Source organism: Anarhichas minor, unplaced genomic scaffold, assembly GCF_050575085.1.
Source record: "Anarhichas minor isolate MPS153535 unplaced genomic scaffold, ASM5057508v1 ptg000136l, whole genome shotgun sequence".
In the NCBI taxonomy this organism is placed as follows: domain Eukaryota; kingdom Metazoa; phylum Chordata; class Actinopteri; order Perciformes; family Anarhichadidae; genus Anarhichas; species Anarhichas minor.
The window spans coordinates 3,742,200-3,764,444 of NW_027466582.1; the positions used below are offsets into that span (position 1 = coordinate 3,742,200).

Sequence of the window (22,245 nt, forward strand, 5' to 3'; positions counted from 1 at the left end):
GGGAGCTCCCACTGACCCGCAGTGCTCGGCGTGTCACTCCTGAGACGCTGGAGTCAGCTGACTGACAGCAGCCAATCACAGGGCGAGGACAGGCTGAAGCGTTTCAGCTCGCTGCCCTGAGAGTTATCAAGGTTTTTTTTGGGGTTGTGGAATATCTCCGAGAGGGGAGCAAGGGCGGCAACGGGTAGTACAATGCCGAATAAAACGAAAAAAGAAAAGGTGAGTTTGAGAACTGCCAAGAGGATATGACGGCTGGAAATATACAGTTGTGCAGTATGTATTTATTGATAAACCGGCATTTATAACGAGACATTTAATATAGTTATCAGTGCAGAGTGCACGTCCCATTAACGTTAGCAAACCGGCTAGCCGCTATTCTGCAGACATGTTAGTATTGTGCTGCCTTGCTATAAATAAGGCAATATGATATACTTTGCGTGCATATGCTTATGGTGATTTGTGAGTGTTTTAAAGTGTTGAGTGAGACCTAAATATCATTAACGTTAGCTGTAAGCCGGCTATTGACTCTGAAGTAACGTTAGCCTGCTAGCAGCAGACATGCCAGTGCATTCAAACCAAACAGGATTGTGAGACTGGGTGGGTATGCATGCTATATTTAGCTTGGATTTATTTTATTTTTTTTTTGCATGGCGGCATTCACTGATGGACTGCTTTACAAATGTTGTCCACCTTGCCTTGTGTATTAACCGTGCAACGTTTTTCTTGCAGGAGTCCCAAAAGTCTGGTAAAGTGGGCAAGAGTGGAGGACAAGAGAACTCAGAGCATGAGGTAACTGAAGGGTTAACAAGGATGGTTTTTATGGAAACCTAGAAGACAATAGGACCTTGTCTTACACAAGTTCAAATGTCACTGATATTAGAGCTTGAAAATGGACTGCGACATAATGAACATTATCAGTGTCCATTACTGTCCTTTGCAGACTGTTAACATGTCACGGTATGCTTTAAAAATGACACTTTCATTCACTATTCACACACTTTTCAAGTATTTTCTAATACTGCTATCATGTGCAATTTCTGATATTTTGCAATATACTGTAAATGTTGTAAATGCATGCCTTTTGTGTACATTAGCACCTATAATCCTGGAGACAGAGAAACTGACGTCACACTAAGCCGATCATAATTGTAAAGCTAGCTAGATGAGCAAATCATTGATTTCAGCTAGCGGTATGTGTCACCTAGTGAGATACTATTGTCCTTGAAACGTGGCGGCATAGCATGAGGCAATCAATGATACTACTTCAAAGGAGACTGTAAAGTCATTGTCATATCAGCGTTTAATGTGGCAAGGAGACTAGATTCTAATCAACAAAAGTGATCAAATTGCACTGGCAAAAAGGACTGGTAATCTTTACTTCACCGAAAAGGAAAACGCTCTACTTCCCACTGTGGTCAGACGTGAATCGACACCTCTGTCATAAACTCTTATCAAAAGATAATGCACCAATCTACATATCCTGTCATGTGTAATAAATCAGTGAAAAAGTGGTACTGGTCTGACTGGCCTTTGACTTTTTTACTTGCATCTGGATTGGCTCGCATCTGGAAGAGCGAAAGGGGGTTTCTTCAGCCGACATTAGACACATTGTGTTGGTCCTGCCATAGCGGAGGCATCTGGTGTGAGTCATCACGTCACATTACTGCACCGCATGGTCCTGAACTGTATTTGTAAAATACTATGAGGGTGTCCAATGGTACCAAAATACTATGAGGGTGTCCAATGGTACCAGGTGCACAGTATGGGTTCAAACACTAAGATAAAATGCATCTGTGAACCAAAAAAAACAAACGGATTTACGTCAGACTTCTTCCATGACCTCTGCAATCACCATATCAACATCACTCAGCCATGATGGAAATAGTTCTCCTTGATGCTTTTCTATTTCACGGGAGTTCAAAAAGCTCGATGCTCTCTTTTCACGGCTGGTGTGACGGCCGACATCTGTTTGTGCAGCAAAGTACAAAGCAAAGTGGTGTCCGCCTCGTTCCTCGACATTTAATATTTATATTGGGAGGGCTGTTGACCACCTGTTCGTATTTGAGTGGCTGATGTAATACACAGTCCAGTTTGTTGTAATATAAAAATGCACACTATAAGGCTTAAAGGAGTTAGCTGCTTAGTGTCCCATTTAAAATACACATTTTATTTAAATATCACTCTAATCTGTTGCCCAAAACCTATATTTCTATCCTCTGACTTATTGCCATTAAGTTATGAATAATATAGAAACATGTTCCCCCACTGTCGACTTTCTGAATTCTTATTTTTCAGCCTCTTAGCTGCCTCTTGCTGGGTAATAGCAACCAATAACATGGCTGTTGTGTTTCAGCAGCCATGCGGCAGATCTACCACTGCCCCGACCTTGTGTCAAATTTAAAATTGCTGGGCTGCAAGCTGCCGTCGTTGCCCACCGCCCCTCCCTTTTGCCTCACACACTTGGTCACCAGAAGTGTTCGAGACTGAAAGGAATGTTTTATAATGCTTAAAGAAATCTCCATTTTCTGTCTTGGTACCAATTATATCAGCATTTAATTAGAAAATCCTAGTTGACAGATGTTTCTGCTTTTGGCTTAATGAACTTACAAGTAGAAGAGTTAATTCCTATCTTTGTGTTACATGAATACATAATCTAGTTCCTAGTAGAGGCCAGCGCAGCTGTATTACCTACTTTACTGGACAGCCTGCTCGTGGCCCAGCTCTTAAGCTCCCGTCTTGTAGCGCTGCAGACTGTGACTAACTTTAGCTGGGTCTTAACTGAATTGAATAATTCCCCTGTGACTCAGACTTACACAGCTCCACGTCTGGTGAAGTAAGCGCTTTGCCATCAGGTGTGTGGATGTGGATACCCAGCAGGCAGGTGAGAACCACATCAGGATTATATCCAGCCCTCCAAACTACAAAACCCTCTTTTTTTTTTTTTAAATTCAACTGAGACACAGCCGGGTGGTTTGAGGAAGGTTTATGGCCTTAGTTGTATAATGAAAGACACTGTTGTGTGTATAATTAAAATGTCCCATCTAGTGTATGGCAGCCAGTCACGTGTTTTTTATCAGATTCCCGACGAGGTACTTGCGCCCTCTTTCACACCGTGTCCACCACATGTCATGTTGGTGTCACTGATGTGGCTTTTTCTCTTGTTTCAGCAGAGCTCTAACAGGAAGGCCAGCAATAATGTTCCTCCCACCACTCAGCTGCTTAAAGGGAAGCAGCCCGGTTCCCAGACACCTGTCAAAAAGGACAAGAGGCAGAGCTCCTCTCGCTTCAGCCTGAGCAACAACCGGGAGCTGCAGAAACTGCCTGCTTTCAAAGGTATTTACTGGTAAAACCACTAAAGGCTGTTATCTAATCACTTATTAATCAAACTACCCAGTGCTCTAGGTTTCTTTTGAGTTGTTGCACATGCATACACACGCATACAAGTGCATCTATCAGAGCTGCTCTGCCAGGCTGGGAGGTTTGGCACTTAGTTGTGGATTTGTAGACAATTAGCCTTTTTGTGGGTAAAAAAAAAAAAAATGAATTTAAGATGTTTTGAAACCTGATGTCAAAACTCAAATCCCCGTCATCTTGACACTGATAAGTGCAAGCCTTGCATACATGCATACCTACAGTCAAGCACACACTTTTAGTGTTAGTATTTTCTTTCCACACTGAAACATCGATGAACATCCCCGGCTGCATCACGCTCATTGTGATACCAGGCTGAACATGACATTACGCAACACATAGAAACAAACAGAGGGCGTACATGGCATGGACTTTGTGCTGGATTTGACCCAAGCGTCTATATTTAGTGGTAATCCAGAGATAAAGCTTTAATTCCATGGTCCTTGTGTTTTAGGATGTTGCCAGTGTCCAGCGGTATCTGCCAGCCGCACTACTATTCCTTCTCTATTCCTCCCTTTGCAGGAGAGATATTGACGAATCTTTGCAGATGTGTATTGACGTTTATTTTAATTACTGAGCTCGGTACCAGCAGAGCACCAGATGGAAAAGTAAGGAGTGGGCATTGCCGTCAGGCCTGCGGGCATACCGTCTATGCATGTGTCTGTGTGTGCATGCATGAATACACACAACAATGTTGTCCCCTGCCCTCTCCCAGCGCCATCCTTATATAACCTGGCAGTGTACCGAAAACAAACCACCGTACATGCATGATAGGTTATTAAGTATGTGGGCAAATCAACATTTTATAAAGAGATTTCCATCTTTTTAATAAACAGAATTTGCAGATGAGAGTGGAAATAAGATTGACCGCATGAGAGTCGGCTAGTCTGTGGGATGCAATAAATAGTTCAATGTCTGGGAATTATCAAACCTCATAAAATATGGTGAAAAAAACCCCCAAAAGCATGGTAGTGTGGCATAATTGAAAACAAGTTAAAAGCCTTTTAGTAGCAACTGAAATATTCCCGATGACTATACATCTTACAAAGTTGTTAAAGTGTTGCCTGCCTGGCAGTCACAGAGAGGCGACGGACTGAATTATACATCTCTCAAAGGCCGACGTTGTTTTGATATTTAAATTGTTTAGTTAACACGGCAATGACATGTCTCCAGGGGGATTGTATTGACTTCAATCTCATTGTTTCGTCCAATAAATAAGTATGTGTTGCTATATGTGGATTGGAAATGATTACATGAATGTCAGAAATTATGATACAACTTCTCCCCTTCTAAAGAGAGACAAGTTCACCTGAGAGAGCTGACTAAATGAAGGCCTTAATATGAGTTGATGTATTCTTCAGAAAAGAGTGCCTTTGTTTTCCTTCCTCGTACTTAAAGTCACTTAAGTTCCTATCTGTGACCAGCAGCTGTTGTGTTTATCGTGTGCCATTTGTTCACCATTCAGTCTTGTGTGATTTAGACACACAATGGAGTTGATTCTACTACAAAACACACCTGTTCCTTAATCTTGGTGAGCCATTACCCTCGTACTGTGTCAAGAAAGGACTAAACACGACTTAATGTCTGATGAAGGAGCTCTTTTCCCACAACCCAACGGGAGCTTTGACAACATTCTGCAAAACATTATCCCACAGCGGCCCGGTAGATGTTGTCACCGAGTCCTGTCCCAACGGGCTCGGCCTGTTTTCGCTCCGTGCGTGTTCACCACCTCCTGATGGAAACGCGTGTCCGAGAGCAGCCTGTCCCGCAGAGCTTCGAGGTTGAGGCGAGACCGAAAAACCCTGACCAGAAGCGGGTCCCATGAACTCGCCTCCAACCCAAGTGTGCTTGTTGTGACATGAGTACATTTTAACGGTCCCAGCATTTACATTCAGCAGCTTCCTCTTAAAGACCTGATATGGTGAGCTTGTTTTATTAGGCCCTACCAAAGTACAAAGATCATGGAATTTGTGTTTTGGATAAAAAGTTTTATTTCTCTCGTGTCAAGTCCAAACAGACTTGCCAAAAACGAGCAGAACACCAGTTGTTGCCTCTGTATGTGTTCTCGTTTAAAGCTTTCCTGCATGAAGCATCTGTCTCTGAGGGTTTGTTGCCATCTGCTGGTTAGTCAAGTATTTGAGTTAATGTTGATTAACTGGAACAAACATTTCAGTTGTCAGGATGTAATATGACCCCCCCCCCCCCCCCCATTAAGGATTAGAAAGATTGTTCTTTAGTATGCGAGAAGACGAGTCTCCGTCTTGTTAAAGCACGATAAGTGACATGAATAAGACACATTTCCTACAGTTCACCAAAACTCTCCAGCTGTTGACCTGTTCCTATGTCCTCAACCAGAGAAAGATGAAAATATAGTTTCTACAGTTTTCATTTGAGGGAATACTAAAGGAAGCCATCCTTGCATAACATCAGTTACAACAGAATTTGCATCACGTACTCTTGAAACTTTAGCCCGTGAGTGTACTATAGTGTCTGCTTATGTGTCGCCTACAGAGTCAAACCTATTGGGCAAGAATGCTTCATGTTGATCTAAAATGTAAAATTCTTTGTGTACATTTTCATTTTTACAGGTTGTTTTTAAACAGCCAGGGTGGAATTTTCTTTCAGCATTGTGGGCAAAGGCATGAAGCAGGATGCCGCAGGGCAAGGCAGGTTTCAGGGAAGGGTTTCCTGGCTCTAGTCCTCCTGCAGGTGCTAAAGGAAAAAACTCCCACACCTCATGACAGCAACTTCCTTTTTCAAACATCTCCCATAAAAGGAAGCATAAACCCCCCCCCCCCCAAAAAAAACCTAGTTCACTAGCTTCGATCAGCTGTTGAAGCTCTCATTGGTTCGGCGTGATTCAGATCTTTAGGAACAGCCTTGAGTAAGTAAATAAAGCGTTGAAGTAATCAAATAGTCTCATCGTCTCAAAATAACACCGATACATTTCAGCTGAGAATCTGAGCAGGTTCTCCCTTTCGGTCTTAACGTGAAGGTACCACAGAGCAGCTATAACCAACATGACGTCTCTCGTTTGAGTAGATGGGACTTTCCAGCACTGGAAGCTGCTTTTGTCTGTGACCACGACATTGAAGATCAGGAGATCTGTAAATGAACCACTCGACTGTGGCTGACCCGCTGCTATAAATGATGAATTTGGAACACAAGCAAATACAGTCTCCATCCTATCCAGGACCGGACTCATGATGCCTCACAAGTTCACCGTCTCTGCCTCTGCCAGAAAAAGCACGGACGCAGTGTAAAAACCTCACGGAAGAAGAGGATCTGTAACAAGTGGGAGTGTTTAGCGTTGTCTTGGTCAGAACAACAGATCTTCTGATGGGAAGTTGCCTCATGACTCGGGAGCCGAAAGGCAAGAAAGAGCCCTTTATACACTCCGTCTAGACCCTGCTGCTGCTGAAATACACCACTGTTGTATACAGTAGCACCAGCGAGACTTAATGTTCTTTTGCGCTGCTAATTTGTGTTGGAGACTAGATCATTATGCTGGGGGAAAGGGCATGTTCTCATTCCCGTCACAGTGTAGCCCAAAGTTTTTTTTTTTTAATGGCGAGAAAAATCCTATAGAGTAAGCTCGCTACGAGTTATCAAGCATTGGACGTGTGTCTCGCAAGCACTAGCCCCCCCCCCCCCCGCCATACATATTATTATGCCAGACCAACTGTTACCTGATGTTATCTGATCTTGATTAAAAGCGCAGTTCGAATACGAGTGAGAACTTGACTCTGGAACATCCAGTTGTGCAAGTTGCAGCCGTAGGGACCCACCGGGAGGAGCTGTTACACACTGTTATGTGTTAATGAATATGTTTTTTTTACTCAAAAATGCAAAGGACACCTCCTTCATCTTTTGGTTTTGCAGGGTGTTCATGAAGTCAATCATATTTCTCTGTGTGTGTATACGTCTGTGTGTATGCTCACGGCCCTTGCAGCATGGCGACACACACACACGCAATATAAATTGGGATTGGTGATGATTGGATGCACACTATGACTTGACCTTTCTACCTAATAGAAATGTCAAGTCCTGGTTCCAGGATTCTGGAGAGCTGTCGGGTATCGAGATGAGCGTGTGTTTGCATTCCACTTCGTATGTGACTCTGGTTTAAGTGCATTTTAACGATCAGCTTTACAGTGCAGGGTTCTGTCCCCAGAGCGAGTGCTGCTCTCCGCTCGTGCACATCCTGTGTCGCTTGCATCAAGACTTCCTGTTTCTCTGTCGCGTACACCTGGGCTCAGGCTGTGCTCCTGAAGAGCCATCTGTCATGCAAAAACTAACAAACGCACACAAAGAAAGCACACGCATAAAAAGGGCTTTTTTTTGTGTTGGACAGTCAATTGTATTGAACAAACTTCAGCTTCTTGTTGATACATCTTGTAGCAGTTTTATTTGAAACAGCTCGTGGTGTGTTATTTTCCATGTTTTGAATGTTTTGCGTTGTAATTTATGTCATTTGGGGTTTGTTGTCGGGTGTTAGGCTGTGATTGAGTAATGGGTACAAACAGCCTACATGAGTGATAGGCATGTGTATTTCCTGGTCTTCTTCTTGTTACTAAATTTAAAAAAAAGGGCTAAACTGATGGCAGATCAGTAGTTTGTGCTTTAAAAGTCTCGACAGATGTAGCTGCTCGCACTCCAATCACAGTCACAGCCCCACCTCTTCCCCCTTCAGCCCACCAGCCAATCCCTTCCCTCCTGTTTATTTATGCTGACACTCGGCCCATGTGATTGCAGCCAGCCAACCGGGCGGCTGCAGTGGGGGATGACATCACTAACTAGCTGGTTCCCTCCAGCAGCAGGGGAGCTTCATTTTCTGCTCCGAGTGTTCGTGCTAAAATGGAGGCTGGCTCCTCGCCTTAGCTCGGGCTGCCCTCTTCTCCCCCGTCTCCTGCCTCGACTCACTGATGTTGGCATGCACTAGAACTGCCAGTGGGATGGTTCTGGATGCACCCAGCACCAATGGGCCTTTCCAGCCTGTGGCCCTCATGCATTTTAGAGGTGAGAATAGGAAGATTTTCCTCCTCCTTGCTGTTGTGTGTTTGTGTTTCAAGAGGAGATGGTCAAAAAATGTCTTTGCCATTTAGCAACTGCAGTTGGATTTTGTAGAACAAAAAGTGTTTGTGTCGGATGACTTTTCTTAAAGTTGCTGCAACAGAGTGAGAGCTTTTATCCCCTGCATGTGTGTTTTTAGAAGAGGAAGCGGGGGAGGGGGGGGTTGTGTTTGTATGTCAACGAGGAAGGGTTTCGCCAAGACATTGCATAGCTTAGCTTCAGTCGCGGAGGCAAGGCGAGAGAGAGAGTGAGAAGGAGTGCTACTTTTGAGTCACCCATCCCCCATCGAGACTGCTGACGTCATAGGAAGTGAGGTCAAAAGCGTGTTGTCGGTGTGTGTGCATCTGTATTGTGTACGGGTATCTGGTGTCGGCTGAGACGTGTACGTTGAAATGCTCTGAGTTACTGTCTAAACACACAACCAGTGTTGTGCAGGGAAAACAGAACCTGACCAGATCAATGCTAACAGTACCTCTGAATAAGAGTTTGTGTCACAAATTCAAGGCAAATGTTTGTTCATATGTTATTTCCTTAATCCACAAACCGATGCGTCGGTGTACATTTAACATGCAGCCTATTAATGCACACATGTGCTACTAACAGTAGTCGAGGTGAATGCAGCCCCATACTAGCCACACGCCTTTGCATTGACACAGAATATGTACAAAGTATTTGCCACCGGTGGCAGTTTTATTAATTGGTTATTTATGAAATATTCACCAGTAGACATTGTGGGATTTTGAGATATGTCCTTGGGAGCAATTTGTGTCCACGCCTGGTTTCCTGTGAGCATGCTGGAGCCTTTAGATGAGCAAAGGTTAGCGGCTCGTCCATGCAGAGAGGCCTGTGTGTGATGTTTGCAGTGGCACAGCATGTCTCTTAATATTTTAGGCGTGTTCAGAAACCCTAGTGCTGTTGTGTAACAGGAGCTGCTAGACCTCTTGGCACTCGGGGGTGGATGAGATGAGGTGCTCATGGGTGGACCGCTCAGGTACTGATGAATGACACCTTAATATCACCAACAGATGATCTACAGATGACACTGTGTTCTTGTATTGAGATCAATATGGAGAGATTTGTTTGCATTTTGACATGGACGTCATGTCTCTTCCTGTTCAGTGTCAAAAAAATGTAGTATAAGTTTTTGCAGGTATTGTATCTGCTAGAGAGGGAGCAGGGAAATAGTACATAAACACACAGAGTAATATTTCTCTGTGGCACCAGCTCCACAGCTTAAAGTTGCAGCTTGTTGGAACGGAAGACAGAACAAAAGAATATACTTAGCTGTGCCTTACATAAACACCGTGTTGTAACATACAGCAGATCTGAGGTTTTCCAGGAATGCGGTAGCCAAAGCTCAGGGGTGACGCAAATCGCCAGCTGTTTGACCTTTTCGATGCGGTCGATTAGATCCCGTCTGTAGCCAGTAGTTTAGACGGAGGGAATGAAGTATGATGTTACTGCAAAGCTACTTACAGACTTGTCACTATTCTACGATGTGTCTGAATATAGACGTAGACATGTTCTGTAACCAGTTGGCTGGACTACTTGTTCCAAGGTACCGCGCTGCACAAGGGAACCATAACGGCTGATATACACTCGAAAAACAGAAAGAATATATAGTCTGCGTGTACAGAAAATACAACATGGCTTTCACAGGTGTAGCACACAGGTATGAATTATCAATTATGTACCCGCACAAAATAAATAATTCCTTTTTATGTTAATAGAATTAGTATGCAACTTTTCTTCTAGGTTACCTGTGTTTGTGGTGAACACGTGTCTGGTGCTACTTTGGGTTGGGTGGTGCACGCTCTCAATTAGCATAACCGCCCTGGCTCTGTATGTGAGGTTACAGCAGTTTGACTTACATCATGCTCAAGCTAATCCGTGTCAGTGTAGGTTCTTGTATAAGTTGAATATTACTATCCTAACCTGTCATATGTATATGTTCAGATATAACCAACCTGATGAAGGGCAGTTGCTTAATTACCTTTAGTTTATCCTTTATTTCTCGTTACATGTGCTTTTATATTAGCTTTTAAGCTCTACCTTTTGCATACCGACCCAAATTCCCACTATGTTTAAATCTTTTTTGCTTAATGACACATAATAGTTTCTTAACAGTAACACCGCAGCATGTTGACCTTTTTATTTTAGGTGTTGACTGACTGGTGTTGGGTGTACTGTTGACTCCCGGCTATTATCCGTGTTTTACCATGTCTGCTCGGCTGACGCGTCGCCTGGTCGCTGCTGATGGGCTCAACCAATCGGCAGCGTATGAATCCATTGTAACAGCAGCAACGTCTTTGATTAGTCCAAAGTCCCGTCTCTGTCTGTGATCCCCATGGCGGCGTACAGTACACGAGACCGACTCACTGTGGTGAAAGAACTAATGCTGCCCTGTGGGTTGGTTTTGTAAGGTGACATTTTGCTTTAAGTCACTAATCCCCATGATTGATGAAAATGAATGGGCACCTTTGCACTTCTTTTTTGGTTTCGGGGTATTTTTGTAGCTTTGGGAATCTGACCAACTGAGGCCCAATGACTTCCAGGAGTAGCCGTCTCATACAGGAGACGTTTTCTCTGCAAAGCAAAATAGTTATTCCCTTATTGAAAGCAGCATGTGCCATTGCAGTACGTGCATCATGACAGAGTTCTTGTTATTGCCACTTACTCGGTGTAATACACAGACTGAATATAGTGTGCGTCTTCTGTCTGGTCTTCTCAACAAGCTGCAAGGAAATGTGTTGCCTGAGTACTGATGACAATGAGGGAGAATATATATTTTTTAGCATTTATTTAGAGTTATTTTTACTTGTTTATTAGCACTACGTGGCCTGGTTCCTTATGTGTCTGAAACATTCTGGGCATACGAGTTGGGAAAGCCCTCGAGTCCTCTGGGAGCAGACTTGAACAGAAGTCCCTGGTGGTTCTGCATTTAGCACCTGAGCTTCTGGTGCAGCCCACAGTATTTGGGGGGGGGTGCTCAAAGTCTTTATATTTTAACACAAGCTCCAAACATACCATTTGGACATAACATTTGTGTAATTATTATATTAGTTCTATTATTTTATAATGTTTATTTGATTGCAGATAATGTTGAGGCTGATTAATGAGTCTTTGTGGCAGCTGTTGTACGGTGATGATGATGCACGCTGGCAGAATGCAGATTGGCTCATTGACACCGATTGTGCAGCAGCTATAAAAAAACGTGTCGTGATTTTTGAATAGCACGTTAACGATTATACACGGACGGGTGTGGCTCAATAATAATCCTGGAGGCAGATTCGGAGCCTCTGCATCGTTGATGGAGTGAACGACGGTGTCTTTTAAAAGGCTGAATTATTGATTTATGAAGTCTTTAAATGAGGTCTCGACATGTCGCCGCATGAACTCCTGTAGAAGAATGAAGCTGAATAACTCTTGAAGGAATATTGATGTATTCCTTTTAAAGCTTTTGTACAAGTCATCACAGACTGCGAGAGAGGGGAAGCGGAACAATTAATCCTGACAACAAACAAAGCTTTGAGGCATACAAGTCGGCATTATGGATGTTTTCCTAAATATGAGACTTTTATGTCTACTTACCTTGTACCTGTATCCTTTCGTGTAGTTTTGGATTACTTTAATCCAGCGTCTGACTTGTGCAGTGTCAAACTTTGTGATAGTTATATGTCGTTCTGTGCCGATAGAGTGAGGCACCATTTCTCAGATACAGCGTTAACATCTGGAATGAGTCGTTCCTGTTTCTTTCCTGTTAAAGCCGAAATCTTCTGTTAATGTCCCCTTTCCTTCCGTTTCTGTCGTGTAGATGTTCCCCCTGCCGACCAGGAGAAGCTGTTCATCCAGAAGCTGCGGCAGTGCTGCGTCCTCTTTGACTTCATCTCGGACCCGCTGAGTGACCTGAAATGGAAGGAGGTGAAGCGGGCGGCGATAAGCGAGATGGTGGAGTACGTCACCCACAACAGGAACGTCATCACCGAGCCCATCTACCCGGAGGTGGTGCACATGGTGAGCGTTTTAACCGTCATACGCAGTGTACATACTCGGGTTAGCAATCCGAGTGCTGTACATTATTCACCTCCAGATTGAAGGTTCCTGTACGTGAGGCGAAGCAGTTGCTTTTGTTGCACGCCCGACACAGAATGTGGTATTTTCATTTCCCTCGCAGCGTGGCCTCCTCTGTGCTGATGCAGGGTGGATGTTGTTTTTAAGCTGCTGTTGCAGGCTTGTGAGTTTCACATTAGTGAGACTATTGTTTTAGAGTTGATTTTAAAGGAAGTCTTTAGGGCAGATGTGGCGTTCAATATTGCAATATATTTTTTTATTATCTTCAGTTATCATTTCATTTACATGTAATATCTTTCAAATATCTTTAATAAGAGGGGCAGTGGCAGTTATTTTTGTGAATAATCACAGCGTGGTGAGTATTTTCAGCCGCAGGTTGCCTTCTTTCTCATCTCCTTCCTGTTATTCATTAAGAACACTAATCACATCATCACTGAGGAAGGCCGCTCATATTTTCAATTGATGGATAACATTGTCTGTCTGGCTGTGGTTATGTTTAATAATGACGGTGACGTTGTCATGTCTCACTGAGGTAGGAAGGATTATATGTCCTTGTCTGTGATACATTTTTGTGAATGCATGCGACCATGAAAGAGCCACATGACTCTGTTGACTGAAGCTATTGCTTTCATGTTCCATTATCATCGGTAGAAGGATCTGCTGTGTGTTAACCTCGATCTCTTCCTGGTTTGGATGTGGACTTTATGTCTGTGCTATGTGCAATGGATGTGCTGTGGTTTCGACGGCTCTGCCAGCAATACTCACACGTTTCAGAACCACTTTAGTCATTATTTTTTGGCTCCCCACAGCGTTCTGCGAAACTCTCAGGAGCATCACTGACCTCGGTAAGAACCGAAAGATCTTTGACACATAAACCCAATTTATCTTCTATCCTTGAAATCATTGGTTAAGGCATTAAGTGGCCTATTTATTTATGTGGTCACTTAGTGGTGTTTGTCTAAAGATGGCCATAAGAGAGTTAAACCATACGAGGTCACTAACCCTAAATCATGTGCGGCTCCATCCTCTGCAGGTGTGAACCGGTTAAAGTTGAGCTGTAGTCGCTGTAGTCCGTGTGCCTGTCACTGAGCTCCTCCTGTATATTTATTAGACATGTGGTGCCAGGTTTGCTGTCCCAAGCTAAATTCTAAAGCCTTTGATTTGAATCAAAGCTCGGCCTCAATGCCACATGGTAAGCTGCAGATAATCAAGGTGCTAATTTCCACCCGTCCTCCTCGTCTTGGCTTCATTTGATCAGTGCTGCAGAAAATGCAACGGAGCTTCCGAATCTGCATGAAAATATCCTCTTATTCCTGACGGGCCCTCTTAAAGGCACGGGCTCTTTGAAGTCCACCGACGGCTTTCATCATCAAAGTATGGAGATCGACACGACTGACATCATATTCGTATGTTAAGGCTGTGCACGTTATTTCCTCCAGAAGCCTTGTTCTCAGGGCGTGTTTGATGCCTCTGTGTCCGAGCTTTAGAACAATATTTTGCCAGGCCTTTGGGATGACATGGCTGTGGTTGTTCCATTAGTCCCGTTCTCTGGGGGGGATGATAAGAAAGGGTTTCTGCTGAGAACATAAACACGATGGTGAGTGAGTGCGCTTTGACCTCTGCTCGACTGCACTCTGGAGGGGCCGTCTTAAGTGTGCTGTCTTGAAAGTGAGAGGACTCGGAAAGGAAAATGGATTGATGCTTCCCAGTGTGGGGAATAGTAACGCAAGCGAAACAGGCTGCTATCTTAGATGAGCACGAGGGGGAATATTCCACCATCGATGCATATTTTCATTCATTCTTTGGCATAAAGAAAACATTTTTGAAGGCAGGTTATAACGATGCATTCACGTTGCATAACATGATTGTACCAGCGTTTGCTTCAGCATGTTTTCACTGTGATCTGTGCAATAAACTAGCCGACATATCTCACTGAAAGACAAGTCACGATCCGCATGTTAATTTACCTTTCTGTTGTCCAGTTTATTGTAAAATAAACTGAATCAGTAATTGATCTCTGTTGCAACATGATGTCCTGACTGAGGGACTTCCCTATTTTCTTCTCTCTCCATAGTTTTCTGTGAATATGTTCAGGACGTTGCCGCCATCATCCAACCCCACGGGGGCCGAGTTTGACCCAGAGGAAGATGAGCCCACGCTAGAGGCAGCGTGGCCACATCTACAGGTACACAAGCGCACACACACACACACACACACTCTAACCTGATGAATAAATCCATACAGCTGTTACTTTCACGTGCCGTAACCTCGTCTCTTCTTTCCACAGCTGGTCTATGAATTCTTCCTGCGGTTCTTGGAGTCGCCTGACTTTCAACCAAACATAGCCAAAAAGTATATTGACCAGAAGTTTGTAATGCAGGTGAGCTCATAATGGTACAGAGAGTGATGGCATCGTGTGTATTTTCATGATGCACGAGTGTTCTCTGTCTTTCAAAGATCTGTATGTGGTTCTTGGTATTTAGTGTCTCGGTAACCTTTTTTTTTTTGTGCACAGCTCTTAGACCTGTTTGACAGTGAAGACCCCAGAGAAAGAGATTTTTTAAAGACCACTCTTCATCGCATCTATGGCAAGTTCCTGGGCCTGCGAGCGTACATTAGGAAACACATTAATAACATATTTTATAGGTGAGTGAGTCTTTAGGTTAGGCACGTTAGTGACACTTTGTGCTGTAAGTAATGGAGTGTGTTTTGTTCAATGTGATTTATCACCATGTTGCTATTTTTCAGGTTCATTTATGAGACTGAACATCATAATGGAATAGCAGAATTACTGGAAATATTAGGCAGGTAAGAAACCTTTGAGAGGTGCATCCATAGAACTGTTGCCTTTGTCTGATCTCTTCAGTGTGTAGACGCCATCAGAGTGTTGAGTTGAACCCTAGCTCTTATTCTTCTTCTGCTCCCCGTTCTCTTCACAGCATAATCAACGGGTTCGCATTACCTTTGAAAGAAGAGCACAAGATATTCCTGCTGAAAGTTCTGCTGCCTTTGCACAAAGTCAAGTCTCTTAGTGTTTATCACCCACAGGTAACCACTTTGTCAGTCTTAAATACTGTGTTCATGCTTATGTCTGCTATAAAGACCTTATAATAATAATTATGATGTTTTATTTCTCCCTTAGCTGGCTTACTGTGTGGTCCAGTTCTTAGAGAAAGATAGCACCCTCACAGAACCGGTAAGATGTCATTTACAAATACAATGATACACAAAGATATACATAGCTATCTGTACTCCTGTATTCCGCTATCTCCTGGAGCTCTTTGTCATTCAGAGTATCCATACGTTCTTCTTCTTCTTCTTTACTAATGCTGCTGTCCCTGTCTTCAGACGGTCATGGCTTTGTTAAAGTACTGGCCCAAGACCCACAGTCCTAAAGAGGTGATGTTCCTCAATGAACTGGAGGAGATCCTGGACGTCATCGAGCCCTCAGAGTTCGTCAAAGTCATGGAGCCCCTCTTCAGACAGTTGGCCAAGTGTGTGTCCAGCCCGCACTTTCAGGTCTGACATTCACCCCAGCACACAAATTAAGTGATTTTACTTCAGTTTGTCATGCACAGGTAATCTGTCTGTCTGTCTACTCCAGTAACCCTGTTCTGAACTCATGTGGTCTCAGGTGGCAGAACGAGCTCTGTACTACTGGAACAACGAGTACATCATGAGCCTGATCAGTGACAACGCCGCCAAGATCCTGCCCATCATGTTCCCGTCCCTCTACCGCAACTCCAAGACCCACTGGAACAAGTGAGTCCCTGAACCGGCTCTCCATCGAGTCCATCTCTGAGTCTCGCTGCCCGATTATCGTTTGTGGTAACACCAAAGGCCCTTGCACACCGGGGGCGGGACCAATACATGACAAAACAAATGCTCTGAGTGAGTTCCAGTTGAAAGGAGGGAATGGAGCTGGTATGCACTGCCTTTGTCAAGGTTGAAAGGAGCAATCGACGTTTTCCGTCTTGGTTCGGACCAAGCATCCTCCGTGTTGTTGTACATTATCGCGTACGCACAAATCGATTCGTTGGTTCCTTTATTCGCGACGCAAAAGCTCAGATAGGTCGCTCTAGCGCCCCTAAAAACCTACTATGCTTTTTTCGCTGCATAATATTTGCGTTCCATGTGAAAATACTATACTATAAGTTATATATATATTTTTTAATTTCATGAAAAAGGACTCCCCCGGTGTGTAAAGGCCTTCAGTACGTAAACACAGTGACCCGTGGTAATCCTTGTGTTTCTGCAGGACGATCCACGGGTTGATCTACAACGCTCTGAAACTCTTCATGGAGATGAACCAGAAGCTGTTTGATGACTGCACCCAGCAGTTCAGGGCAGAGAAAAGCAAGTAAGTCACAAGCCGAGACATCACATCTGAAGTTCTAGTGCCGCTACAAGCTCTCCTGACGTACTTTAGACACAACAGATTTGTGACCTCAGTGTATCATTGAGTACATTCTTCTTTTTGTGTCTCAGAGAGAAAGCCAAATGGAAAGAGAGAGAAGAAGCGTGGCTGAAGATTGAGAATCTTGCCAAGTCAAACCCACAGGTGTGCAAAGGAGCTAGTTAACCGTTGTTATCGAGTAATTAGGGTTGTACCACATGTCTTCTTTTTTTTTTTTTTGTTGTGTACATTCAAAACTATTGATTTTTTTTTTAATGAATTTTCAAATGTCAACAAAATCCTCAACTTGAATAAATGGTTAATCGATTAAATGAGTTGACCTTTCTTTAATGAATACAACATGGGGAAGCAGTTTTCATGACTTTGTGACTACAGTCTGTGACGTTCAGGATCGACGGTGCGCCGCTGCAGAATGAATAAAGGAAAAAAGTGACCAGTTTAGTTCTAACTCCTTTCATTGCGTTGGTCCTCCTCTCCCTGTACAGTTCCTGATCTACGTCGACTCGATATGCTCAGGCTGTCCGATGGACATGGAGACAGACGGGCCGCTGCTGGACGACGTCAACATGCTGAAGAAAGCAGTAGAGGAGGAAGCCACACAGGTAAGGAGGGTAGTGTAGCAGGGAATAGTACACTGGTCTTAGGTCTAACATTGCTTATTGCCAAAGTAAAATCATTGTGGCCCAATTTTGTATCTTTATATTTTAGTATTTCTATTCTGTCTCCATGTGTCCAGATCCTAAAAGATCAGCGTCGAGAGCGCCCGCTGATGAGGAGGAAATCGGAGCTCCCCAGGGACATCTGCACTGTCACCGCCTTGGAGTTGCACCGGAGGGCCGACGAAATGTTGACGACACACGACGGCCACTAAGAGACCACCCCCGGATCCACCGTAAACCAGCAGCAGCATCCACAGAGGAACCACATGCGCGCCCCCCCCCCCCCCCTCCCCCCCACCCCACCCCCCCAGAGGCCAGCACAACAACAGACCTCTGGCCCAGCACAACACAGAATTGAACAGTCTCAGCTCCACCTGACGCAGGAAATGTCTAACGCCGCTCGTCTCAGCCTCGTTTAGGCTTTTCGGGACAAGCGGTGCCCCCCCCCCCCCCCCCCCCAAACTCCCTCTTTTATCTTTTATCTGCCTGGTTGTCGGCCGGCAGATACGTCTGTGGTGCTGGACGGTCCCGCATGACCACGACATGAACTTCACCCGAGAGACTGTAGTGTCCTTCTTTTTCTCTCTTTCCTCCCTCGTTTCTTCTTCTCCTGTCCTCTCCACTCGTTGTGTTTTCGGGGTGCTGTGCTGCCCCCGTCTGGTCATTTCTCTCAGGTGTTCTGTTCTGTGTGTGAGCGGTCTTCTCTTCTTGCCTCTTCTTCACGGATGTCCAGGTGCTTGTACAAATAATATGAGCCTTGTTCGTTTAAAAAAACAAACAAAAAAAAAACACATCGGTTGATGAGAAAATGTCAGTTGTTTCTATATATATTTAATATTAATTATTATTCTCATAACAGTTCAACTAGACGGCTGTTTATATTTTATTTTTTCCTACATAGTATATTAGGAGCTCTTCTCAGAGTAAAATACACTTCTTATCTGTAGACCTGCTCGGTTTGGAGCTTGCTATTTCCCCCCCATTAGCTGTGAAGATTCATTGGTGGTTCTGTTAACCAGGACCGGGTCATGCGGGACTACAGTGGGTCTGGATTAACGGCAAACAGTGCGGGCCTGACAGAGCTCTAAGGTTCTTCATCCAACAGTTCTTTGCACTTGTGTAGAAGCCTACTTCTCATTCATTTAAAAAAAAAAAAAAAACGCTCCTTTTTTAAATTGTGTCTGCAATAAGTGAACACAGGCTTGCGGTGCGTGTCGGTGGCTCAAACAATGGTCAGATAGTTTATTACGTGTTCGGATCCATTCTATTGGTTGTTGGGATGAGTCCAGCCCCGAGCGCCTGGGGGGTTACATGAGGGGGGATTGTGAGGTTTATTTCTGGTCATTAGCATTCAGTACAAGTCGCTGTCATTCATGTGAGGCTTACGAGAGGTCACAGAGACATATAGTCGCTCGTCTGGGGTTCAGCGCAACGCCGCTGTGTGCCGAGAGAAGTCAAACGGGAGCAGAAAACCGTGCTGATAGCGACCACTTTTTCTACTCTTCTCAAGCAAGACCCTTTTATTTCTAAAAACACTCGGTAGAGACTAGACTGCTCCGTAGATGAGGTGTGTTTGGTTTGAGGAGGTCGAACATAAGCCTTTCTTTTCACAGTGCCTTTTATAGTCTAAGGGGATCAGCCGAGAATCGAGTAGGAGCATGAACTAAGATGCCAGATGAATTTAAAAAAACAAATAATCGTACCATTAGTTTCCAAAAAAGACCCGATGCGTTCAAGTCCGTGCTCGGCACACCTCCAGCCGCTCGGACTCCCTACACATGCCTTGTTGAAGCTACACAGAGAGGAGAAGCAGAGTGGTCGCCCCCAAGCCACTTCAGCGATGAAGCACTTCCTGATAAAACTTGAAAGAAAATAGAAACACAACTGAAGGAAAAAAAAAAAAACAAACGAGTAAAGAATTGAAATCCGTGATGCTGTCTGTGTTGTTGGGCCGTTCAGAGCTGATCGTGACTTTCCCATTCTGCTCCCCCACTGTCCCATTCATTGATTTGTACCATTGTTTGACACCCCCTCTGCCCAGACCTGCACACTGGCTGTAACCCCCCCCCCCCCCCCCCCCCTTCAGTAAAAACCTACTACCCTGTTCGGACATCTGTTTGATCTGCTTCTGGATGCGTGCGAGTTCTGTTGTATTCTTCCTTTGCCTGCAGAACCTCTCGTCAGTGTTTCAACCGAATGTGCAAATTGTAAATAATAGCGCAGCCAACGCTGTTCCGTTCATGTTTGTCCTGAAGAACAACATTCACCAAGTGTCGTCCCCACTGCGGCGTGTCCGGCGGTGGTTCCATCCCCTCAGTCGGCCTACTGTGCCCCCTCTTGAGTGTCGGCGGTGCGGCTTGTGTCCCGCTGGTGACTGTTGTTCTCCTTGAAATGGCTTTAATGTCGGCTTCTTTGGAGCTCTCTTCATTTTACATGAGCCGTCTTCTTTGTTTCTTTGAAAAGAATGAAGTGTCCTTTTAGTACACGTCTCCTACTAAACGGCTTCATCTAATATTGTACATATAATGTACTTTTACTTTATGTTCTAACTATTATTAAATGGTAGGTTTCATACTTTGTACCAAACACCCCCGTGTACAGAATACAGAGGTTATTAGCAACAGTTGGTATGTGGCACAGACTTCAACACGTGACTATTTAGAAACCGTTTAGGATTTGGATAGTTTTTTATCTATTTGTAAACCGACATCTTTTCCGCATTTGTGTTTGTTTTTCACCTTCAGACGTGTGTTGAGACTCCACATACATGAGCTTTTTGTGTGTGCTTTTATCCAAATCTCCAGTGGTGTACATCTATCTATATACAGCAAATAAAGAGAACATGTGAGTTTTATATTTTCATCCTAAAAAAAAGACAAAGTTCTGCGAGTCGTCATTGTGTTTTTTCCTCTCTTGATGAACACCAGCTCACCTCCGGCTCTGGTTGTTTGATTAAAAACTCAAAGGTTTCTTTGTGGTGAGGTGACATGTTGCAGCTTTCCGTGACTTCGTTGTCGAGTTAGCATGAACATGGGTTTCCACGTCTGGAGAGATGTGGCACTTGGACTCTACTCCGTCTCCATCAGTTGTTCCATTCAACCCTTTACCCGTGAAGTAAGAGCGGGAGCTACACAAGATCATGTAACGGAACTATTGTAAACATGTAAATGGGGAATATAGAAACCACAGCTTGTTAATTAACTTTGTAGTCCAAGTTCTGGTACAAGCGTTCATATAAATATGATAGATTTCATAAAACGAGAACACAAATCATACATTGTATTTGTAATCTCTTTGATTCATTTAAATGGGAATGTGATCCTTTGCCGCCACCTGCTGGCCAGATGTGTTAAACATTCAACACCCTTCAAAGCCTGATGACGCTTATCCTCATAAATACGTCCGATCGCTGCGGTGTTCACTGAATCCTACTCAAAAGATGTACATCCAGTGTTTATGCATCTCTGTACAGTCAACATAGACTATGTTTCTACCTCACAATGGAACCTTCAAATGACGGCAGTTTAAACACAAACACGTAGCAGCTCATTGAGTTCATGCCTTAGGCCTACTGACGAAGCTGGCATTGGTATTAATTACATTAATGTAGCAGCAAACTATTTGCTATGTAAAGATATAGAGTAATGTCTGAGGTCATTTAGATATGTTTTTTTCTTTCTTCAACTCAAATGCATCAGTCATTGTCAGGAATTATTCATTTTTTTCCAGCAACCAAAGATCTAAGACTGAACACATTTCCGACACAATTTGGTGGTACTTCCTTTCTAATTTATAACATGTTTCTACTTATTCTGAATATATTCCAGTTAATCTTACTTCCATATACATACGTGGTAAATGTCCTTTAAATGTCCACACATGCATCCTTCCACTAACTTCACCAAGTCATCTCTGTCAGCTCAATCTCGCCCATTTGAATACAATTACTGCCGAATGATTTGACAGAAACATTTTAAGTGACGGGAGGAAACAACCTTTTGTTTTCTCGTAATAACAAAATGAATTATGTCGTTATCTTGAGCTTGTTTTCTCAAGATAAGGATGTTAAAAACAGATGTTTGAATGATGCCAGTTAGGGTTAGGGTACATAAGCAGTCATGTTTAAGCAGAATAACTTGAAGCACACTGCTCACTCTTCTTCAGATTTTGCTAGGCACTTGCCCTGATGCTCTCCAGACGGGCTTGTCTGAGGTCACTGAGGTTCCTCTATTCATTTGAAGACAACAGCGAGGTTTGGCCCCCCCGCCAGCCCTCTTATGTCTAGCACCCCTGCTGGGACCTGCACTGAACCCAGAACCTGTGGGGGATTCAGAAAAACAAATGGATTTCGCCATTAAAACACAAATAGCTGACGGTGACGACGACACAGTGGACGAGACGTTGCGACCCCTGACTTGTGAGCATCCTTCTCTGAACATTGTTGTGTAAAGTGCTGCATATCTGATCTGATGGATTCCCCCCCGCTGCTTTCCACAGATCCTATATTTCTCAGGGCCAAACATAAATTTACGACTAACTCAAAACGAGCAAACTATTGTGGCATCATAGCCTTTGTCTCTAAATGACTGCCCTAATGAGGATGCAGATTGTCTC

General features: G+C 43.9%; 1 protein-coding gene across 5 annotated transcripts; it reads left to right on the forward strand.

The window, feature by feature from the left end:
• Positions 1-154: 154 nt before the first annotated feature.
• ppp2r5cb (protein phosphatase 2, regulatory subunit B', gamma b) lies at positions 155-20,511 on the forward strand. 5 transcript variants are annotated; one of them, XM_076083802.1, is made up of 16 exons: positions 155-219; positions 730-789; positions 3,168-3,333; positions 12,299-12,498; positions 14,630-14,740; positions 14,843-14,935; positions 15,071-15,201; positions 15,304-15,363; positions 15,495-15,603; positions 15,698-15,751; positions 15,904-16,074; positions 16,190-16,317; positions 16,814-16,915; positions 17,044-17,116; positions 17,458-17,574; positions 17,709-20,511. In XM_076083802.1, the coding sequence occupies exons 1-16, from the start codon at positions 193-195 to the stop codon at positions 17,841-17,843; spliced, it is 1,737 nt and encodes a 578-aa protein (XP_075939917.1). In that variant the 5' UTR covers positions 155-192; the 3' UTR covers positions 17,844-20,511. The 5 variants fall into 5 exon arrangements, with proteins under 5 accessions (XP_075939917.1, XP_075939918.1, XP_075939915.1 ...); XM_076083803.1 differs by having other exon boundaries at positions 3,171-3,333; XM_076083800.1 differs by lacking the exon at positions 155-219 and having other exon boundaries at positions 591-789.
• The last annotated feature ends 1,734 nt before the right edge of the window (positions 20,512-22,245 follow it).